This window comes from Convolutriloba macropyga, chromosome 10, assembly GCF_964194025.1.
Source record: "Convolutriloba macropyga chromosome 10, txConMacr16.3, whole genome shotgun sequence".
NCBI classification, from domain to species: Eukaryota; Metazoa; Xenacoelomorpha; order Acoela; family Convolutidae; genus Convolutriloba; species Convolutriloba macropyga.
In genome coordinates, this window is record NC_134477.1 from 47,238,167 (window position 1) to 47,260,666 (window position 22,500).

The 22,500-nt window shown below is 35.0% G+C and overlaps 1 protein-coding gene across 5 annotated transcripts in view; it reads right to left on the reverse strand.

Moving 5' to 3' along the window:
* Window positions 1–21,409, reverse strand: part of LOC142348609 (somatostatin receptor type 1-like) — a 29,055-nt gene extending 7,646 nt beyond the window's left edge. The window contains exons 1-3 of one of the 5 annotated variants that reach the window (XM_075400009.1): window positions 10,730–11,174; window positions 10,074–10,129; window positions 4,921–5,369 (exon numbers count right to left, since the gene is read on the reverse strand). In XM_075400009.1, coding sequence (XP_075256124.1) covers window positions 4,921–5,209 — 289 coding nt within the window. In that variant the 5' untranslated portion in view covers window positions 5,210–5,369; window positions 10,074–10,129; window positions 10,730–11,174. The other 4 variants (XM_075400012.1, XM_075400008.1, XM_075400013.1 and 1 more) reach the window with 4 other exon arrangements.
* Between the last annotated feature and the right edge of the window lie 1,091 nt (window positions 21,410–22,500).

Consider the following 22,500-nt stretch of genomic DNA (forward strand, 5'->3'; position numbering starts at 1 on the left):
ATTTTACACTTTTAGAGAGTTGCTAAACTGTTAGATCAGAATTTTTTAAAAAAAAAGTACTATTCGTAAACTTTTCAAAATTCAAGATCTTTTTTTTCTTATTCACAGGTCTAAGCACTGTTGACACAACCTGCACATATTAATTCATTTACAATGGATTCAAAAAAACTTCAACAACGAAAATTGTGCCCGCTTTGTTATTTTGACAATAAAAAAAACGTATAAAATGTAAAATTTTTGCCAAATTTCTAAAAATTAAGTGTTTTTAATAATTCAATTTTGAAATTATTTCGCACTTTTTCGTTTTCCGTGCAAATTTGAGACAAAAAAATTCTCATAAAAATTTTTTCAAAAGAGATGCAGCTAACGTTCAAATCAGGCCCTAAAAGTAATTATTATGGCTTCACAGAAACGCTCAACAGCTTTTTGGCTGAAACAAATCGTTTTCGTAAACTATCAAAGATTTCTTGAGTTGTACTTGCTTTTGTTGTTTTTTTAGTGATTCCATGGCTCTATTACATTAATGAACGGCCCAATTGGCTACCTATTGAGGTATAATTAAAACCATTTGATGTTTTCATTTCTTAACTAATGATTCTTAATGAAGTTTAATCTGCTCAGGGATTTCTTATTTCAATTTATGTTTTTATGACTTCAAGAAGTTTTCACGAAAATTTTTGTGCCTATTTTTATGGATCTTTACGGTCTTTCATGCATTATCATATTAACAACTGGTTCCGTTGCTTAATCAAAGAAGCGCAACTGAACTAATTTAGATCTTTTATGGATATTTGATATACTCAGTGAATAGTTTATGGTTTAATTGGCTTCGATATTTTTCTCGCAATTTTCAATGTAAATTTCATTTTTTGATCTAATTGATTATCTCTATTGTTGTCTTATGAGGTAATCTGAACAAAATCAAGTCTCAGTGGCTACCCCAAGATGAACAAGACAGCCATATTGTACGTTGTTTTGATAGCCAATTGTCTTAATGATTTCATTATTATTACTCTGCAAAAAGTCGTTGTTATTTTCTGCTTTGTTATTTTGTTTTGGTTTCGTCAACCTGTAGTTCAGAATTTTTGTTGACATTTCCTTCCTTTTTCTGTCAGAATAGGTACGTATCTCCTCTGTTTTATCTAGTTTTTATTTTAAACAGTCAACTTTATGATACTGGCGAATATTTGTCGTTCCTTTGTTGTTTTTGTAGCAGCTTCTCTAAAACAACAGACTGTACAGGTCAAAAAACGGTTCAGTTGCCGCGTCTAAACTTTTTACAGGACAGCTGATGGTTTTAACTTCTTCATCAATGAGTTTTCGTTAATCATGAAATGAACTTTTAAATGGAAATCCGTTTTAATGGATTTTTGAACTCTGCATCTTTTCAATCTGTGTGTTGTCGAATTGTTACATCGTCTGATTAAAGAGCAGTCCCATCTCCTCTGTGTTGCAACTACAAGTTAGTTCGTTTCGATAATGTTTGATCTGATTCTATTTCTTAAAAGCACCCTTTTTTCTACTTGGATGGTTTGAGTTAACCCCAATTTTGTGGACTCAATCATAAATTTTTTTCAAACAGTTTGTAAAAAATGACTTTAAATAAATGAAATTCAATTGATAGCTGTTAGGAAATCACGATCTGAAAGATGCGCGCAAAGAAATGATGTTTTGGAAAACACCTTTAATTTTTTTTCAATCTGAAGCGACGCGCTGCAGACAGAAGAATATAAATGATACGGTAGAAGGAGTACTGCTTTTCATAAGAGAAAAAAATGGAGTAAAGCAATTCACTAAAACAAAATTAAATCAGAATCAACAAATTAATTTGCATGATAGAAAATTTCCGAAGCTTTTTATTACAAATGCAGTTTTTAATTGAGTGAAAATATATACGAGGCTGGTTTTTATCAGTCAAATTTTTACTTTTTGTTTACGCATCGTGGAGAAAAAAAAATCATTTTGTAGCCCTCAGGATCTAGTTCTGATTTATATAAAAGATATATGAGCTTTGAAAAAAAAGCACTTGAACCAATTTCTAAGGAAAAATGTAAAGTGAAAAAAACAGCGCACGGGGGAGGGCGGTCAACGATTGCTTTGAGTATTACAAAAAAAAGTAAAAGAAAAAAGAAGAAATTCACAGCAGCATTATATAGGTTAGATGAAAATGCTCAAGAGTAATTCAATACAGTTTCAAGACAAAAAATTAAAATTCAGTCTATCTGATCAGAAACTTTAAAAAGAAATCATTTATTGTTTATTGAAAGTTTCCTTTAAAATTTTTTTTATCCGTCTCTCTGTTTTCTGCAGTTTTCTTCTGTTAAAAACTATTGTTTGAACCATTCCTTGTCTGTACCGAAAAGATTTTTTGAGAAGTTGATAACTTCAGGCCATTTAGAGCTCTCAAAAATGCAAAAATTGACTTTGAAAAGTTAAAACTAAAAGCGTAAAAGGTATTCTCTTCCACACTCTAGCATCGATTTTGGAAAATGGAAAAACTCTCTCTAATCCATTAAAAACCAACAATTTCGGTAACTTCAAAACCTTTTACACGCTACTCTGTCATTATATTATCAGAGCAGATCATTCGAATTTGTCTATTCTGGTATAATGCTATACAGAAGAAAACGGTTGGATACGTTATGGATTGCCAGAATGAAAAAATTGACAATATTATTTGTAATTTGTTTTGAAAATTAGACACTATTTTTCACCTCTCTGTAAATTGAGAATGTCCTCTTCAACCTGATTCCTATCAGATTTTGAGCGTTTCTGTAAACCAAAACACTGAATAATTTTTTATTGCGAAACTCTACATATAAAATGTAGAAACTTTTGTGAACAAAGAAATTGAAATGTTTTTCAGCACACATTTTTCTTTTAAAAACTTCCTTTTTTCTATCATAATACTGTTACTTAAGAGAATGAAAGGGTCAAAACGTAAAAAATATTGTTGACTAAAGTTTCCAAACGCTATAAACGCAGCTATAAACGTTCCTCTACGGGTTAAAAACAATTACATACAGAGAGCAAAAACTGTCAGAAATAAAAACAAAAAGAAAAACTTACTTTATCTTTGCCACGATTAGTGGTTGAAAGTGTGTTCAAAACCAAAATACAGTTTTTTTATTTCCAGCAGGTGGCACAACAGGTCAGATCTTAAGAAACAATTTGACGAATTATGCTCACGAAACAACAAGAGTGTCAAAAAAGTTAAAACAAACGTCAGAAAAATTATTTCAAGTTTAGTGTCAGCTTTACGATTATTGACACAATTGCTTAAAATATCTTTTTTTCAGGAAAAACCAACCCAGATTTGAAAGATCGATAGCGAACATTAAGTATAGACCAGACACCAAGAGGAAAATAACAATCATTGTTTTTTTGGTGTCGGAGTATGAATCTCTTTGTTTGTGTGTGTGTGTGTGTGAGATCGCCAGGTGTAGAAAAAAAAATAGTGTGAGAGGTTTAGTTCTGCTAAAGGTTAGACAATAATTGGAAAAGTGCAGAAGCTGTCAGAAATCAGGAAAATTAGAAAGATTAATCAAAGTTAGCAACAAATTGCAGCTTTAAAAAATCTAATACGTGAACTGTGTGTTTTTAAAACCAGGTTATAAAACGTCAGCAATAGCAGCAATAGCAACATCAGCCGTCCATGGCTAGACTCCAATTCAGACATACTTAAACGGTAATTTTTGTATTTGTACGTTTGTGTTTGTTTGTGTGTGTGCTTGCTTCTTTGTGTGAATAGATGTGTGTTTGTAACGCGTTTTTTTATGTTCGTGTAGGAGAGGGAGAGAGAATAGTTAGTGTATGAGAGGAGTGTGAGGATTGCTCCTTCAAATAATATACAAATAGTTGCAGAGTGAAAAAACTGTCAGAAATCATAGCAACTTGAGACAAAAATAATTAATATCTGCTGCCACGGGAGGCTTTAATTAAGTCCAAAACAAAAACTGTGAGTTTTTAAACCTTGGTAAAAGACATCAGAGAGAATTTTTAAAATTAATGAACTTTCTTATGCTCATGAAATATCAAACTTGACAAAAAATTTGGAAACTAAAAAAAGTCACATTTCAAAACTTAGTGTTAAAATTACATTCACCAGCACAATTGCTTCAAAAATGTACATCTTGTTTGTTTGGTTCTTCTGTGTCTGAGTCTTTGAGTTTTTGCAACACTTTTCTTTGTTGAATGAGTTAAAGAGTTTTAGTTGTTTTAGTTTTACTCTGCAAAAAAAAGACAGCAGATTTTTTTTTGGTTTAAACAGTACAAGTAAATTTCTCCATATAAGTTGCTTTCGGATAATGCTAACGGTTTCTCTGAAAGAATTTGATTAAAATTTGTGTTGCCTTGAGAGGTACATTGACGACTTTCTTTGCGTACGAGCCGCCTTGTTTTTTTTCCGAATGCGATCCACAATTCCTTTTTGTCCTCAGAAACTGAAATTCAAGTGCTTTGATGCTAAGAGAGTAGTTGGGGCAACACAGTTCTGTTTTGAGTTAAATAAGAAATACTGAAGCTTAGAGAGAAAAGGTTTGTTTCTTGAACAAAGAAATTTTTAATTTTTATCCATTTATACTGTTTCCAAATGTTTGTTTTGGGCTCCATGTTTATGTTTTGTTTTGATCAGACCATTACGTCCACGAGTTTGAGATCTTAGCCAGTTACGTATTTAGTTGGGAAATTTGAAAAATGTAGGGAAAAGTTGGGTAATGTTTATAGCGGGCATTTGTTTTCCATACACTTCACTATAGCTTGAAATCTAATCTAATTGGGGCGGGGGTTTGGGCCGGTGTGTGGGGATGGGGATATAAGCGGGTTTGGGGGGGGGGGGGGGGGGGTCGATCAACGTCAATTCGTGAACTTTAAAAAGTGAAATGCTAAACGACTATAAAAGCATTTTATTCAAGTACTCACCTGCAGAACGAAGCAATCCTGCTCGTATTCCAAAGTGTAAACAGACACAACAGTCGAACACAGATAGCCACTTCAAAACTGCAATGGTAAAAGATTTATCTCTAATCGAGTTTAGAACCACTAGTAAAAACGAGTTGAGTGTAATGCCGACGATGCCCATGCACCCGTTGATAATATTAACAATGACAGAATAATGGTAAAGGGGGTCATTTTCGATGGCTGAGTTTATATTTTTGTTTCTGGGCGCAAACTTTTGCATTTGTGCTTCGCTGATGAACAGGAATGACATTGTTGGGTAAATTTTGTAGTAATAAAAGTAATGCGTGAATTGTAATATAAAGCTCTAACAGCTATGTTGGAAATTATCTAATTTAAGCCATAATTTTATGTTGTCTTTATCGAAGCCAGCTCGAGGAAGTGATAATAAGTTATCATTTTTTGGCACTCTTCTATAATTGAAACCAAATAATCGCCCTTATGTCGGCACCTTTTTTATTTTTGAGTTTATTAATGAACCAAAAAATTGTGGAACGAAATTAATTAGTTGAGTAAGGGGATTATAATGAAATCTTTTAGAAAAGTCAAAAGCGGAGACTAATTTCAGTTTTCCAAGTTTTCTTTAAAGAGGTGTTTCAGTTTTCCAAGTTTTTTGTAAAGATGTATATACTCGCCTCTAAGATTGAAAAAACAACTTTCAAGTCATTAAGGTAAATTTGGAGGTCATTATGGATCGAGGCTCGTTGCTGATATTTCCAAAGACCTGCAATTAATTAACTCACTTCGGGTTAATTTTTATTGCAAGTTTAGACGACAAATTTTCTTTAATCGACGAGATAATAAAGTGTCTGAGATCAATTTAATCTCAGATCGAATTTATGGAACAAATCACCAATAAAAATCAGAGGACGAGTTATATTACAAGCAGTAAAAAGAAAGAATCTAAATATTTCAATTAAGATCAAACACACTAATATAATGTGTGACTCCTTATGTTAAGAAGGTGTTGCATGTACAGTCGCTCATTGGTATTCTAAGTAGACAAAACAAAGTCATATAAATTGATACCAGCGCCGTGAAACTGTGGCAATTAGACTCTGTAAAGATTCACTAATCCGTCTAGTTGCTCCTGAAAATATCGAAGTGTGTGTGTGTGTGTGTGGGGGGGGGGGGGGCTAAACAAGGTACCACGGAGAGTACGCCCTACTTGAAATGACAACAGCTTTATGACTGTGAATGCTCAAAACTATTTCACAAAAACCTCAGTTTGAGAATTTTGACGTCTAATAGACAAAATTTGTATTTTTCGTGATGGCTTTAAAGATAACTAGCATTAGTTATTCCGTAAAAACACATATAGAATGAATCGATTTAATTTTCATCGCTTTATATGGATAATTTAAATGTCTCCCTGAGTCATAAACGATTCTTGCGAGACCTCTTTATCGCAATCTGTGAGTTCTAAATTTAACTAAAGTAATTTTTATGACCACCTTAGATCAGTGTTTATAACATAGATCAGTTACAACCATGTGATCAGCGTCCATATTTAACTAATAAATATCCCGTGTTGAGGACAACGACAAAAAATGAAAGTCAATTTGTAAGGACTCGGCGTTTTCGTCGTCGTTTTCTTCGTTTTCATTAGTTTCCGTCGTTTAAGTCGTCTTTTACGTGTAAGAAATGATTGTTTCTTTGTCGTTTTTTGTTGTTTCTTACGTCGTTTTTTTTCAAATGAAATCGTCGTTTTTCTATTGTTTTTCGTCGTCTCTGTCGTTTCTTACGTCGTTTTTTTTTAAAGAAATTGTCGTTTTTGATCGTGTTTTCGTCGCTTAATTGCTTCTGGACTAGATTTTCTCTAATAAATCGTTTTCGCATATTTCGAGTACGGGCCTGATAGCGCAGTGGTTACGGCAGCAGGTAATGTTTCGTGAGTGCAATGGAGCGAATTCAAGAGGGGAGCACGCTTTTTTGTCGTTTTCTTATATATAAATAACGATGAAAAACCAATCATTTCTTATAAGTGAAAAACAAAATTCCTCAACACCAGATGCAAGCTCTTCTGCGTAGTTTGCAGGCACAGAGTGAAGAAGTCAAAAAAGTTCCACGAACAATTTCTACACAAATTTGCTTACCTGCGCACACAATTCAAGAAAATTAGTTTAACAAACATCTTCAATCTACAACTGATGACACAGAACAGAAAAAAATCCAGAAAAATCCTTTAAAAAGGTAATTTTTATAAGTAGGCAATTTTTTCCCCAAAGATAACTTTTATTTAAAAAATTTTCTTTTTCGATTTAATTCCTGACTAAAAACGGGACTTCATTTATTGAAGAAAAAAGAAGAAACTTTATGCCAGCCAGTTTTTTCCGTTTGAAGACGAAAATTTTCCTTGCTTGTAACTACTATCATTTACAAAAATTCAGGCAAAGGAAAAATTTCCTGGAAAATTTATCTCAGTTGTGGAGCTAAGCTCTGCAATAAAACTATATGCATTGTTGAAAAAATTGCAGTTGTTCAAATCGTGAAAATTTGAAAATCTCTTAATACAAGTATCTCAGTTCTATTGGGGTCTCAGATTGTGCAGTAATCATTATCTATCGATTATATGATTATATTATTACAGATGAAGAACTTTGAAATGAAAAATGAAATTTTTAATTACACAAAAACAGCAGCAACATACTGAAAATCATCAACTGCATGAAAACTAGAAAAAATCATTATTGCGTTTTAATTAAAAAGTATCAGATCACGCAAATTTTGCTTAATACACACACCAACTTTTTGCACCTCTTTTATGCGTATTAAGGTATAATGGCACATGGAAATTTTCATTGCATTTAAAATAACCGAAAACTGCATTTAATAAATACTGGCACAAAGAAATTTTTGAATTAAATACAAATAAAAAATGCAAGTAATGTAGGGAAGACTCTGTTTTATGCAAATTTCAGGCTTTTAAAAAATTGGATTGATCGAGTCACTTTTTGGTGAAGCTATTAAACGTAATTGAATTTCACTCTGTCACGTGGGAAATTAATAGAGCGTTGGCATTGGGGAAAATTAACGTGTGAAGGGTGTCTTTTCATGGAGGTTTGTTGAATTTCTAACTAAAAAAGTTTAACACTTGCTTAAAAACGTTGTTTTGAAACAGATTATAGGCGTGAAGAATGAGCCCTTTTTATCGAATCCTGCAAACCCTACCAGAAAATCTAGGAATCCCACTTTTTACCGGTACTCTGCGCTGAAATCCCGAAAAACTCTTCCCGGTAACCTTGACAAGAATTCTAGGAATATATGAATTTTCGCGGGAAAATTATCGGGAAAACCGCGATTTGCATCACTTTAGGTGAACGTATCGGCAAACCCAGGACTTTTCAGTAACTCAGAAAAAAAACTGAAAACACGGGACAATTCGATTGATCTGTAAACTTTGCTGACATTGAGGGATATTGATTCGAAAACCCTCTTTTGCGTAGATGCAGAAGCTCATTCAGTATGATTCTTGATAAAAATGCTTGCTAAACTTAAGTGCCTATCTGCAAGTAAAATCATGGAACAATTTCGAAAAAAAGCAATCCGAAACATACTTTTAATTTTTTCGAAACATAAAAACATCATTGTTAGTATTTTGAGGTGGGAATTTTTCACCAGCTCCTGATAAAATTTTGCGATCAACAATGTATTTTTGTTGCTGTCGAGTCAGGCTCAGAAACAAGTTTGCAGTGCTTTTACATCCCGTTCTTCCAGAAAATAATCCAGAAAAGCGTTTAGATAAAAAAAAGTGTGTCAAAATTTTGCAATTTGATTATATCTTCCAAAGTACTGCACCAAATGTATCGTGCTCAAGCTTATTTGGTTTCAACTGTGATCTTGTTGCACGCTATTTTTAACTTTTTTCCCAATATTTGCCAATTTTTCACTGAATTGTCTACATTCTCCGTTTTGGTGAACCTTGTCTACATTGTGAACACAATTTTTTATTTTTTAATGGTTAGGAATAAAATCTTTTGGTGTTTTTTTACCAACTAGTTTTTCCGGTACGATCTTAAAGAATTTACCTGAAATCTTGGCGTGAACCTTGATTGCTCCTGGTTTCCCGGTAACATCCGGAGGACGGAACTCTTTTTTTCCATGTAATATACGTAAAGATATCCCTAGAGTCCCGACGGTAATCGTGATTTCTACCTGTGTCTCTGTGAGATCGCAACAAATGATCAATGAATTCCTGCCGGTAAAATTTTCCCAAAGTCATGGCAGGAATCTAAATTTCTTCCGGTTTACCTGGTAAGATCCCAACAAATGATCCCGGATTTCCTCAAGGGAAATATTTATTTACCGAAACTCCTGTCAGGATTCTAATAATTACCGGGCTTCCGGCCGGAAAATGTGGGACCTTACTCCATTTTACCCTATCTTACAGCCCCCGGTAAGTTTCCCGCTAAGATCCGCGGACGTTCCTCGAAACTTTCCTGGATTATAGTGGGGTAAATTTTAGGATCTCACTAAGATTTCTGGTAGTATTTACACTGGCATTAAAAAATTGAAGTACAGAAAGGTAAAAATAACAGTTTTATGGAGAAAAAGGATGTAGAAGAAAGACTATTGAAGGGAAAAATTGGACGCCGTGTAAATGCTCGGTATTTTGTTCTTAACAAAGCAATTGCTCACTTTATATCTCTAATGATGTTTTAATTATTCAAGAGTGCTCTGAATTAGCTTCTTGCGTTAAAAAATATTGATTTCTATAAGACTTCATTAAATTTGGCCATAGCCATACTGAAAACGACTCAGTTTTTCGTTATTTTTTTAACAAAATTTATTATATGTCCTTAAAAAGGTTGCTTACAAATTATTACAATGTCCTGAAGCAAAATCAATAGAGAGCTAAAGAACAATAATTAACTTCTGGCACAAAAACCTTGTTTGAGATACAAGTTTTGCTTAACTTCTCTCAAGCAGATTTAAAGCAATTTTAGAAGACCATCTTAGCCTTCGTTTTGTTAAAATTCAGAGAATCAGTAACGAAATAAGAATAGAAAAAAATCTAAGGAACAGTATAATATTTACAACTGGTAGAGTTAAGGCATGCATATGAAGATGGGATTAGGGTATAATCACAATTGAGTTTTCTTCAAACTATAATTAACCTTTGAAATGTACCTTGTTGCTACAAATCTGCATAATCAAAGGAACTAAGTCACTACTAGAATAAACTCCCGGATCGAGGTTTTAGGGTGAATTTTCGTAAGAAATGCGGTGAATGCGGTGAATTTTTGTAAGGAATGCGGTGATTGCGGTGAATGCGGTGAAAAAAAATAATTCACCGCTTTTCACCGCATTTTTTACAAAAATTCACCACCAAATTCACCGCATTTCTTACAAAAATTCACCGCATAGACTATTATGGCAAATTAATGTAAGAAATGCGGTGAATGCGGTGAATGCGGTGAAAAAAAATAATTCACCACATTTCACCGCATGTCTTACAAAAATTCACCGCATATGGTTTCCAAAGTTTAATCAATCTGATTTAAATTCACAAGAAATAACAAAGACCTAAGTGACAGTTGGCGCAGTGGAATAAGCATATGAGGGCATGAAGGAGGTCAGAGGTTCGAACCCGTGTGGGAACAATTCTTTTTTGTAAGAATACTGAGAACGCGGTGAAAAAAAATAATTCACCGCGATTCACCGCATTCACCGCAAAAAGATGTAAGAAATACGCGGTGAAAATTATTTTTTTTCACCGCGTTTCACCGCATTTCTTACCAAAATTCACCACCAAACCTCGACCCGGGCTGACAATCAATTGCTGCTTGTTCTGAAAACCAGTTTTAACAGGTATCAAACGGAAATACGGGTAACGTGGACTTTAATTTCTCCCCAGGGTGCGAGAAAGCTACTCGAGCATTGTATAAAAGCAAATTGGGCGTCTTTGTACACTGTGGTAAAGGAATCAAGTGAAAGTCATAAAAACGTCACTGTCACGGTTATAAATTTCAACTGTGAACATTGAAAGGAGAACGGGCTCAGGCTGAAAAAAATGGGGCTGTCAATTATTCAACGAATGATTGGAAAATTCTGTATTGTATTTTAGACTATAATGAATGCTGGAGAGTACGTGCACATAAGTCTGTATAGAGTCTGTGCGTGAAACATTCTTCGAATATATCTATAGAACAGTAAATCAGCGATTCATTATATTGCATTAAGATGAATCAGTAATGATATTGTACTAATTTGATACTAATTTTATTACTAAAAAAATCTTATTTGTACGCTTTGACTAATGATGCTTGCGCTGTATTCTGCTTCATTGATTGCGTTCAGTTGTGCAATTTTATAAATGCATAAAAGCGAAATTCAATTTTATCACAATTTTCTCTAAGACTGTTTCGTCTTTATTAATTTTTGTCCGCTTTGAAGTTTGATATTGCACACCAATACAAAATGAAAACTTGAAATTATTTAAAAATTTAACCATTGAGGTAACGCCAGAATCACTATCACACTAAGATTATACGCGTTCCTAATCAGAACATTAATAATTTCATTCCTACCAACAAAAGATTGGTGGGATTTGTAAGATTGCGCAACAACCCCGACCACCGTGGTAGAAAATATCACGATCGTAAATTTTCGGCTTTCAGTTAATTATACTGGAAGCACGCTTCTGTAACCAATTTGGAGTCTCAGACAATTAGAGATTACCTATTGATTATAAAAGAAGGGTTTTCCACTCCGAGGTGCTGTTACTCAGGGTACCCAATGAAGTCTTCAAAATGGGCCCTGTCAAAAATGCGATACCTTTCAGGGATTTATAAGCGTACATGTACAGATCTTGTGTTTTTAAGTTTAATTTTGACTAACACCAAATTTCCACAGAAATGTTTGTAAATTAAATCCGCAGGAATGTTATATATGCTCTCAGGGAAGAAAGCTAATAACTAAATTTAGTATTTCCGCAGCCCAAATATTGCTATCTTGTTGAAATTTCATTAGAAAAACAAGTTTTTGAATCAATCTTCTTCGGGCCAACCTCCTCCCCCCCCCCCCCCCCCCCCTCCTTCTTAGTAGCCCCGCACTTGCATGTTCTACAAAGTAAAATCGTGTGGGAGGGGGAGGGGCAATAACTGAGATCTTCCGTAGAGCCCCGCTCCACGCTCCTATGAATAACCTCATATTATTCTTCAGCAAAACATGGGAGCGTAGGAATAAACTGGGGTACAGATCAAAATAAAATTTATGAGTTCTGATAAATTCAGAGTTTAAGGATTTCACTTTATTGATAGATTTCAATCAACTTAAGTCCAAATTTGCTACGTGCTAACGAGAGGCACATGTGTCTAAGTCTAGTAGTTGATTAAATGTCAAAATTTCACCAGGTGTGGACAAACGTTAGGGAAAATTCTTTTCAGTTCAGTTGGAGGCATACTAATGTTAAGTATTAGCGCATGTCGAAGATTAGGTAAATGCAAGCACAAACGCTGGTGTGAATACTTTACCTATCTGCTTGACCAACTTTCCTCAAAAGATTGACTTCCGTTAGATTGAACCAAATTTTGTTTTCGTTACCATTTCTGAACTAAATAAGGCTTTTTTGAACTAATAATGGGACTGTTAAGGAGAGTTCATGTTTACCAATTGGAACTTTTCCGTTGGAGACCCCCACACCGCCGTTACAGAGCACATGTCATTACATAATGAATCCTTATATAAAAATATGACGTGTGTCTGAGTCCGAGTCGAGACCGGATGGTTAAATTGTAAGAACTTGCAAGTTGAATGGTTAACTTTTAACTTTCAGTAAAAACTGAAAATCACACTGAAAAAAAAATAAATTTTTGATTGATTTGATGTTAGAAAAATGCCAGTTATAATAATGTGGCACATGTGAGAGCATCAAATATAGACTATCAATTTTATGGTAGTTTGAAACAACAAACTTTAAGATTGTTTATTTTGTAAGAATTTGCAAAGTTTTTTGCAGAGAAACCTGCAAGGCGATGCACTGCCTTGTAAGTTTCTGTCAGGATCTTGCAAGTTCTCACAAGATATACAAGGTGAAGGGATATCTTGTAGGAGCCTTTTAAGTCGAATGGTTAGGTTGTCAGTAATTGTAGCCCAAATGGTTAACATGTAAGAACTTCGGAAGAAAAACTTGGAAAGCGATGCATTGCCTTATAAGAACTTGCAAAAATCTTGCAAGTTCTTACTAAACACACTCACTAGGCTTTGGGGCGGGTCACAAACAAAGGACCATATCCGCTTGAACACACCCTCACACGCAACCACCTGCCCGAGTTGGTATAAAAAAAAACGTTTTTACGCATTTATAAGTTGAAGATAGTTGTCAAAACACAAAAAATATTTATTAGTGCGCTAATTGAAAAAGCTGAAACAGTACCCATCTGGATCCGCATATCAGTTTGATACAGAATTTAACCATTGTTTTCTATTTTGCTAATCAACACTTATTCTGGCTATGAGCATGACCAAACAAAACAAAGTAAAAAAGAATAAAAAAACTAAATTTTATGAAATGGAGGATGGACATAATATTTTGACAACAGTCATCATCAGTTCGTACCCTCAGCCAAACGCTACTCTAACGCAATTCTATAGCCAGAATTTGTGCCAGATTAGGAAAAAGTTTTGCAAAAAAGTGAAAATAGCTTGACACAAAATCATTGTTATTAAATGAACAACTTTCAGCGGTAATAATGATTTTTTTTGTAGTTACGGCCTTCCGTAACTCACTTTCACACCGTTTGAAATATTTGACCAAAATTTGCTTGTGTTTTGAAAAGAATTGACATCGTTTACCAAAGTGATTTCTGACAGCTTTTTTGTAGACAAAGTGTATTAGGTAAAAAGTAATATGAAATCGTTCACGAGCTACTAGATGCTGTTAATTTACAAGGAGCAAAAAAAATAAGTACTTTTTTTCACAAAATTAGACACCACTGCGCAGGACTTCAAAATCTCTTGAATTTTTTGTTACATTACGCAGAGAACTATGTTTATATTCAAAATTAATTAAAACCTAAAAGAATTCAGACTTTCAAACTTAAAAAAAACTCTTGTCTGAAAACAGATCAACCTTTTGCAGAGATTCGAATATGTGCGCTTTGAAAAATAGAACTTTTACAAAATCTCAACGCAAAATGTTTAGGGAAAGATCTAAAAAAAAGTTTAAAATGAAATACTTCAGTTAACCAGCTGCCTTTTAAATTTGCGTACTCTTGGACATTCATTGAACATTCTTTTATACAAAAACAATAGGTATTTAATTTTTGTGATAAGTAGCTTAATTGTTGTGATAAACTTATTAAATAGCACTCCCTGATGTTTAATAAGTCATTTCAGATAACAGTTTTGGTTCAACTGACAAGATACAATAATTGAAGAAAATTTTTGGCGAATAATCCTGATAGGGTTGAAAATTTTTCATTCAGACTTTTTAATTTTCCCGGATAGGGTGGAAACTATCATGTGAATTATAACGGTTAGGGAGGAAACTGTCATTCGACAGCAAAGAACTACAACAGAAAATATGGCTATGGTTGCGGATAACATCCGATCATGGGCGGAACAGTCTGCATGCTACTTTTGTGATGACATTGTACAACGGAATGATTCCATAAATTGTGCAACCTGCAGAACAGCAGCACATAAATCTTGTATTGGCATTAAAGCATCTATAAAGGGTGATATATTATGGAGTTGTTAGAATTGCGGCTTGCCCTCAGTTGGTGATATAACCAAACAACTGTCAGAATTCAGCCAGAAAGTGGAAGACCTGCAGCAAGTTCCGGAAAAACTGATTCAGATGCATGCAGAAATTAAGCAACTAAATTCGAAGTACAGTTCATTTTTCCAGGAGTCTACTGTACTGCAATCGGTCACAAACTCAATACAAGAAACTTCGCAAAAGCCACTGTTTATGTTAGACCCGGAGAGAAAAACTAATTTCAACCAGGAAAATGGATTTCGGCGCGATAGATTTGACAGCAATAACAGTGTAAAGCGACCCAAACCAAATGACTGGGATGATACCGGTCACGGCGACTTTATTGTTAAATAGAACAGGCCAAAAAGAATTGAAAACGTTGGCACAAAGGCAAATTCAAATGACTTTAATGGAGTGAGAAGAAAGCAAAGCAGACGCCATATCTATCCAGGACGCTTGAATACAAACTGCACTGAGGAAATGATTAAGAACCGGTGTACAAAAATTGATGCTGAGTTACTACATCTCAGACAAATAAGCAGAGAAGGTTCAAAACTGCGAAGCGCATTACCTAGTTTTCCCAGAATCTTCTTCGGATATCATTGAGAGAAGCTACTTCTGGCCGGAGAATGTTGTGCATGGCATATAATACTTAAACGATGAAGCTAGAAATTGGCTCAAATGTATACCGTGGGATCAGAATGCATCTGAGTGACAACAGAACCGTCTTTATTGTGATCCGCTAAATATCAGGTCGCTCAGAAACAAAACAAACGAACCTTCAGATGAAATCTTAAACAACAATTATGATGTTTCTTTATAACGGAATTGTGGTTGTCCAGCGAGTTTGATGAGAATAATGTGTTAACTCGGTCGTACGAAAAATCGCAGCTTTATAATCTTTATAAATTGCCTCGAACAAACTTTCGAGGGGGTGGATTAGCGGTCATCTACAAACGTCAAACCGAACTTACACTTCTCTCGCATATAAGTACGTCAGATTTTGAAGCTGCCTTTTTCTGTTTTCCAAAGAAAGTAATGACTCCGTGCTTGATCTACAGGCCACCGTCAGGCAGCACGAAATTGTTTCTGGAATTTTTATCCAATAACATTCAACCCTTATTGACTGAGACTGACCTGTTCTTAATTGGTGATTTTAATATGCCTCAGCGTGCTGCCCTAAATTCTTTTTTCCAAGAAATTTCCCTAACACAGCTCGTGAAGAAACCAACTCATCGTGCTGTAATTATTCTGGATCTAGTGGTAACAAATGAACCGCATTTATTGTCTGTGATCGAACAACAACGCTTAAACTACAGTGACCACGACCTCATCAAATTTTGCGATTTCAATGAAGTTGTTTCCTCAACTAGCACAATTCAAATTGTTTTCAGAGCGTGGAAGATAGCCGATACAAATAAGCTTACGATTGATATAGAGTTGACCTTAGATCTGAATGGACACCTTACCTGTGTAGATACTGCTGCTGAACTCCTTGTCGATTCAATGGATTTTGCTGAAACGAAGCCATTCCAATTGAGAGACGCAGCTTCAAATTGGCTATTTGTTCTTTTTTTGACAGAGAGCTTCAAGATTTAAAAAGAGACAGAAGAAAAATTGAAAAAAAAGTATTAAAAATCAGACGACTAAAGTAAAGAAAAATTTTTGGCGGCAATCAGGAGATGTAAGGAGATGAAAACGCCACCACGACAACGGTTGAGAAACTACTATCTTTAAAACCAATACACGCAAGCCATGTTAACCCAATGAGTGTTTTCATTTCCGTGGATCTGGAGGCTCTGGAAAAAGTTTTTACTGAAATATCAAATAGCTACTGCGACCTAGATTCCATGCCTACTGTGCTCTGCAAGCAGTTGTAGAAATCATGGAAAGTTTTCTTCTTATCATTGATAAACATGAGCTTTCAAAATGGCGTAATTCCTAATGTGCCTTGTGAATCCGAAACTAAAAAAGCAATCTCTGGACACAGAAGATCCCAAAAGCTATAGGCCCATTGCAATTCTTCCTTCCCTTCTAAACTTCTTGAGAGAACTGCAGTAGGTCAACTACGAAGGCATCTAGATCAAAATTGCCTGCTTGACCCACAGCAATCAGCATACCGACGTTTCCATTCTACGGAAAGTTGTCTCCTCAAGACCATAAATGATCTTTATGCAGAACTTGACCAAGGAAAATACCTTTTAGTATTCACTAAGTGCAGCGTTTGACACTCTGGATTTTGTTAACTTTGGAAAAATTTTGGAAGAGCGCTTCAAAATCACAGGAAATTGTAAACAATGGATCATGTCTTACATAACCGAAAGAAGACAACAAACTCAAATTCGGAAAACTTGTTCTTGAGACACTGAAGTTTTCTATGAAGTACCTCAGGGCTTCATTCTAGGACCAATGCTTTTCTCGATGTACACAACCCCAATTGGCGATCTTATCAAACAATGCAACCTACAATACCAAATGTACGCCGATCACACAGTTTTGTTCACCAAAATCAAAATAGAGGACGATGAGCCACTTATTGAAACGCTCAGGTTACAAGTCAAAGAATTTTTCGAAGTTTTTACAACTTTTCAACTCAAAGTTAATCCGGACAAAACTGAAAAACTGTTATTGTCTACTAAAAAGAAACGTCCAAATATCAAAACGCTAAAACTGCATTTGAGTTTCAAAAAGCATGTCAACAAAATCATGAGCTCTTGCTACAATGAATCAGGAAGTTCTATAGAATAAAGCATTATCTTTCATTAGAGTTGCGAAAAATTGCTGTACAAAATCCAATTATTTCTAGGCTTGACTATTGCAATGCTATACTATCGGGTTTAAACAACAAAGAAATATAAAATTTGCAGAGAGTACAGAATGCCGCTTGCAGATTCATTTTCAATCTGCAAAAATATGAGTCTTGTCGAGAATTCAAATACAACCTGCGCTGGCTGCCAGTTGCTCAGCGAATTGATTTCGAAAGTTTGACATATGTTCACAAAATTGTCTACAACTTTAATGTGCCACTGTGTTTAAAAAGCCTTGTAATATTGCATTACAAATTTAACCAAACTCGCTCCGAAAACAAATGGAAATTGAAATTACCAAAAATCAAAAACTCTTACGGTTCACGAGCTTTTTTTTTCCTGGCCCAATGAAGGGGAATGCTCTGCCCTCACACCAGTATAGCTGATCTTACATTGTTCAGGAAAGAGTTAAAAACGTTTTTTTTCTCGAGTTCTTACTGAATTCGTCTTTCAGGGAGCAGATGGAAAACAAAACTGTTCGAGGTCTAGAATAAACCGAAGCAAATGTAATTTAATGAAACGACGCTCTACAGTTGTCGAATTGAGTAAACCGTACCGCAAATTAACTCTTCCAGAGAAAATTCAACGAGTGTTTGAAAGCTGTATCTTGGGATCGTCGCTTGTGTATGGCGTGTTTGTTGAAACGCAATTACGATATCTTCACCAGGAGGCTGTATCTCAACACTCTGCAGCGATCGCGTAATTGGAAATATGAAATCTTTTGGTGTAAGAAGTGTAGTTGCCATGGCTGGTACAAACAACTTTTTCGATAAACTTAATAAACCGCTAATGGGACATATCGAAACATCAGATGAGATGTATTATCTTTTTGAAAAACTCAAATTCTATAAGTTTAAGGCAACGATTAGGGCACTCTTTGACCAAAAAGGCAAATGGAAATTTATTAGTAAAGTAAATGACTGCTACCGTGATATTGCACGCAATCATCGGAGTCCTTTCAATGAACATTAAACGTTTGGCATACTTTGTCAGATGTAGTGCAGCCAAATCCGCAAGATAATCAGAAATTGGCTTCTGATTTTCGGTACGCTTTCAAGCAGATTAAACAGTGGCATATAGTAGTTGTGAAAATTGCTCTGTTAGAGCTGAAATTTGACCCCTGATTGAATGCTCTGTTAGAGCAGTATACTTACAGTTTTGAGGCTCAGTTAGAGCAGAAGATATCCAGTGGATAAGGTTGGTTAAACCTGAAGTTATGTTAATTGTTCTTTTTACTTTGGGATCAAGTGTTTTCTTGGAGGAGAATGAAGATATTCTATTTGATCTGCTTTGAAACATATCTATGCTCGGATAGAGCAGAAGTTATTCTAATTGATTCTTTTTTTAGGAAACATGTCTATGCTCGGGTAGAGCGGAAACCTAGATGAGATCATCAATCCAACATACCTCTGTGTCCAGAAGAGGTAGAGAAACAAGATTTCATTGTTTTTCTTTGAAGAAACTTATGTTTTCGCAGCAGCTCCTCGTCAACAAAAATTATAAGAAGTGCCCTCCCAAAACTGCCGGTTCAAGACGTCTGAAAAACATCAAGTGCAATTTGAAATTATCACCGGAGCCCGATCCTTTTCCGATTGTGTGCGCATAAATTAAGCGTTCAAACATCTGTAAATACGACCAAGCTCAATATTTTACCCAAAAAATCTAGTTCCATACTTAGTATAGTGGTCTAGAGCACACAACGCTGATTGCAGATTACATTATTCAAGTTAGCTACGAGTTTTGAATTTCAGGGAGACAAGGAGACAAGGTTCTTTGCTGACAAGGAGAGAAAGTTGAAACCCAATCCTTGTCCTTGTTGAGGAGTCGACTCGATGAAAAGACTTATAAGTAAAGGATTAAAATATTGACCTTAGTTACGCGGTTGAGTACCCTGGTTGAAATACAGGCCAAGTCATTTCATACCTCGTGCGAAATTCTTTTGATGTATCGAGCTTATGTCTTTCCACTGGTCAAAATAAAGCCAATTCAAAAGGTAAACAAAGAGGTTTTTGTAAATCCGTACTTGTCGAGTCCAATTGTGTTCATATTGGATAAAGGTCGTCAAGAAATTGTTTCATGAATTTAAAAATATTGCCGGAAGAATTCCGGAAACGAGTCGAAGGAGAAAATTGCCCATACTTATGACTAAACAATTAGAACAACAATTGTGAATCCTGACCCTCCACAATTGCCATAAAACATTTAAGGAAGAATAGAAACGGCATTCATAAACAAATTGAACAAAAAAAACAAGAAAAGTTTTTTTTTAATTGAGTTTTTTTTAATAGTACACGGAAACAAAATTCCTTTGCAATTAGAGCAATGAAAAGCTCGCAAAGCATTGGGCAAATCTCAATAGGCTAAGAAACTTGTCTGAGATTAAAAAAAGAAAAACTGCAAAAAAAATAAAAAATGGTTTAAAATTTCTCAATTTTTCTGTCAATTTTCCTAAGAAAAAAGTGATTTATACCACGAAAGATTTAGTCAATTGGTATCTGAATACTCCCTAAGTAACAAGCTTCTAATCAAATCCCACTTAAAGCTTTAAAATAAAAAAAAACAGGCAAAAATCATTAAATTGTGTCTAAAAATCAGCAAAAACTGATCAAAAACCTCCAAACTAGCATCAAACACAAATTAACTGGTTGAAACCTTCAATTCCTATCAAAATAAGCCTAAAACTAATGCAATATCATTATCAAACCTCATAACCATCAAACGTTGCAAAAAAAACTGCTTTTAAAAGCCAAACGTGAACAAAAAAATTTCGCTCGCTTAGAGAAAATTTTTTTGCACATCAATTTTTCGCTCTCTCAAAAATAGCGGTATGAACAAAAACCACTCTCTTTTCGCTCCACTTTTCACTTTTTTTCAGCACCACAATCACTCCAAATTTTTTCACACGTTTCATTTCCCGCTTCAAAATTCACTGCAATAAAATTGATTAAAAAAGGACTTCTCCAATACTCCTCTTCGAGTCGTAAAAATGGAAATTAGTTCCTCTCAAAAACGCGCTTCATGCAGAAGGACAATTTTATTTATTCAACTGACACTTTGTAGGGCAACGGTTAAGCTGGTTAATTGTGATTAATTTTAACATTTCCCCTCATCGCGATTGCATGCCTGAAGTAATTTTTAAAAATTTATTTGTGTTTCCAAGTCTTTATATTTCACACCATCACGTTTCCAGCACTGTACAGCGATGGAAAAATTCAGCGAACCTGACTAGATTAACTGCAAAACACTGCAGCTCGGCATTTGTTCACTATAAAGTCGAGAATGTCGTCTTTTGTCGAGCCATATTGAGAAAAAAAGTACTATCTAGCCAAAATCGATGATAAAATTTCAGATTAAGTCAAAGGGGAGGACAAAACTTTATTATCGAGTCAATTTAAAGGACAGTACTTTTAGTTCCAGAGAAATTTGAACACAATTAATTCAGTCGAACTGAACTCTTTTCAACAAAATATATATCTCAGAGGATGGCCTTTTTTTTATACCTAACACCTTTCGAAGACACTCCTTTTCATACATCGAGCTGTCAACTAGGGCAGTCATGGTAGTTAATTAAAAATGCATTAGTGGAAAAAATGAGTACTGAGAATATAAACCAGACACTCGTTCAATGCGATGGAAATATCAGCAACGGAATCTTCAAAAGTATTTTAAAAATAAAATAACGATGAAGTAGATTATTAGCAGGATAAACTGACAATATTTATTCAAACTATATGAAATTGTTCAATAAATGCAACATTTATTTTGTAGAAATCGACTATATCACTGAGCTGATTTCTGTCATATTAAATGTGATAATGGTATTAGAGTTCGCCATTCTCATTGGAAAAATAGTAATAGCAAACATTTTGCCAAAAAATTTCTATAGTTAAATCAGCTACTTAAAAATCAACAATTAGAGATAAACAAAACTCCAGGAAAGTTTTTGTTAGTAATATTCAATATGTTTTAATGAAATTCGCTTTCAATATAATTCTTATTTGTGCTAATGGTTATTGACCGAAACTGATTGAAGCCAAATGCGTATTCCATTCCATTCAAAATATTTTGAAAAGAAATAAGGGCAGCTGAAATACTAATTCAGATGTATGCAAAATAACTTCAAACAACAGCCAAGCTCTTCCCAAAATTAAATTTGATAGTTCCACACTAACACTAAAGTAAGTTATAATAATGCAATATAACTTGAGAGCTCAGCTAGTTATCACTTTTTGTGACTTGGTTAACTTGGACCACATGTTTTTGGGGCGGCGCCTGAATTAACATAAAAATGTGGTGATAAATCAATGGAAAATATTTCAGTTCTTTCTCTTTTGTCTGTTCTAGCCTGATCGCCGCCCTAGGAACCTTTCAGTTCACACACGCACACGGAAAAACCCAGATACATATGCCTATGCGCGCATATACGTACACATGCACACACCCATACACACATAAACACACACACAATTACACAAACACACACACACACACACACACACACACACACACACACACACACACACACACGAACACAAACACACACACACAAACACAAACACACACGCACACAAACACAAACACACAACCACACACACACAACCACACACAAACACATACACACACACACAAACACACTAACACAAGCACACACACACAAACACAAACACACACACACACACACACACACACACAACAAACACAAACACACACGCACACAAACTCAAACACACAACCACACACACACACACACACACACACACACACACAAACACACAACCACATACACACACAAACATACAACCACACACAAAGACACAGACACAGAAACACACACACCCACACACACACACACACACACACACACACACACACACACACACAAGCACACACACCCAAACTTACACAGTAACACACACAGAGAGACAGACATAAACAAATACACACGCCCACACAAACACACACACGCACACACAAACACACATACACACACATACACACACATACACACACACACACAAACACAAGCAAACACAC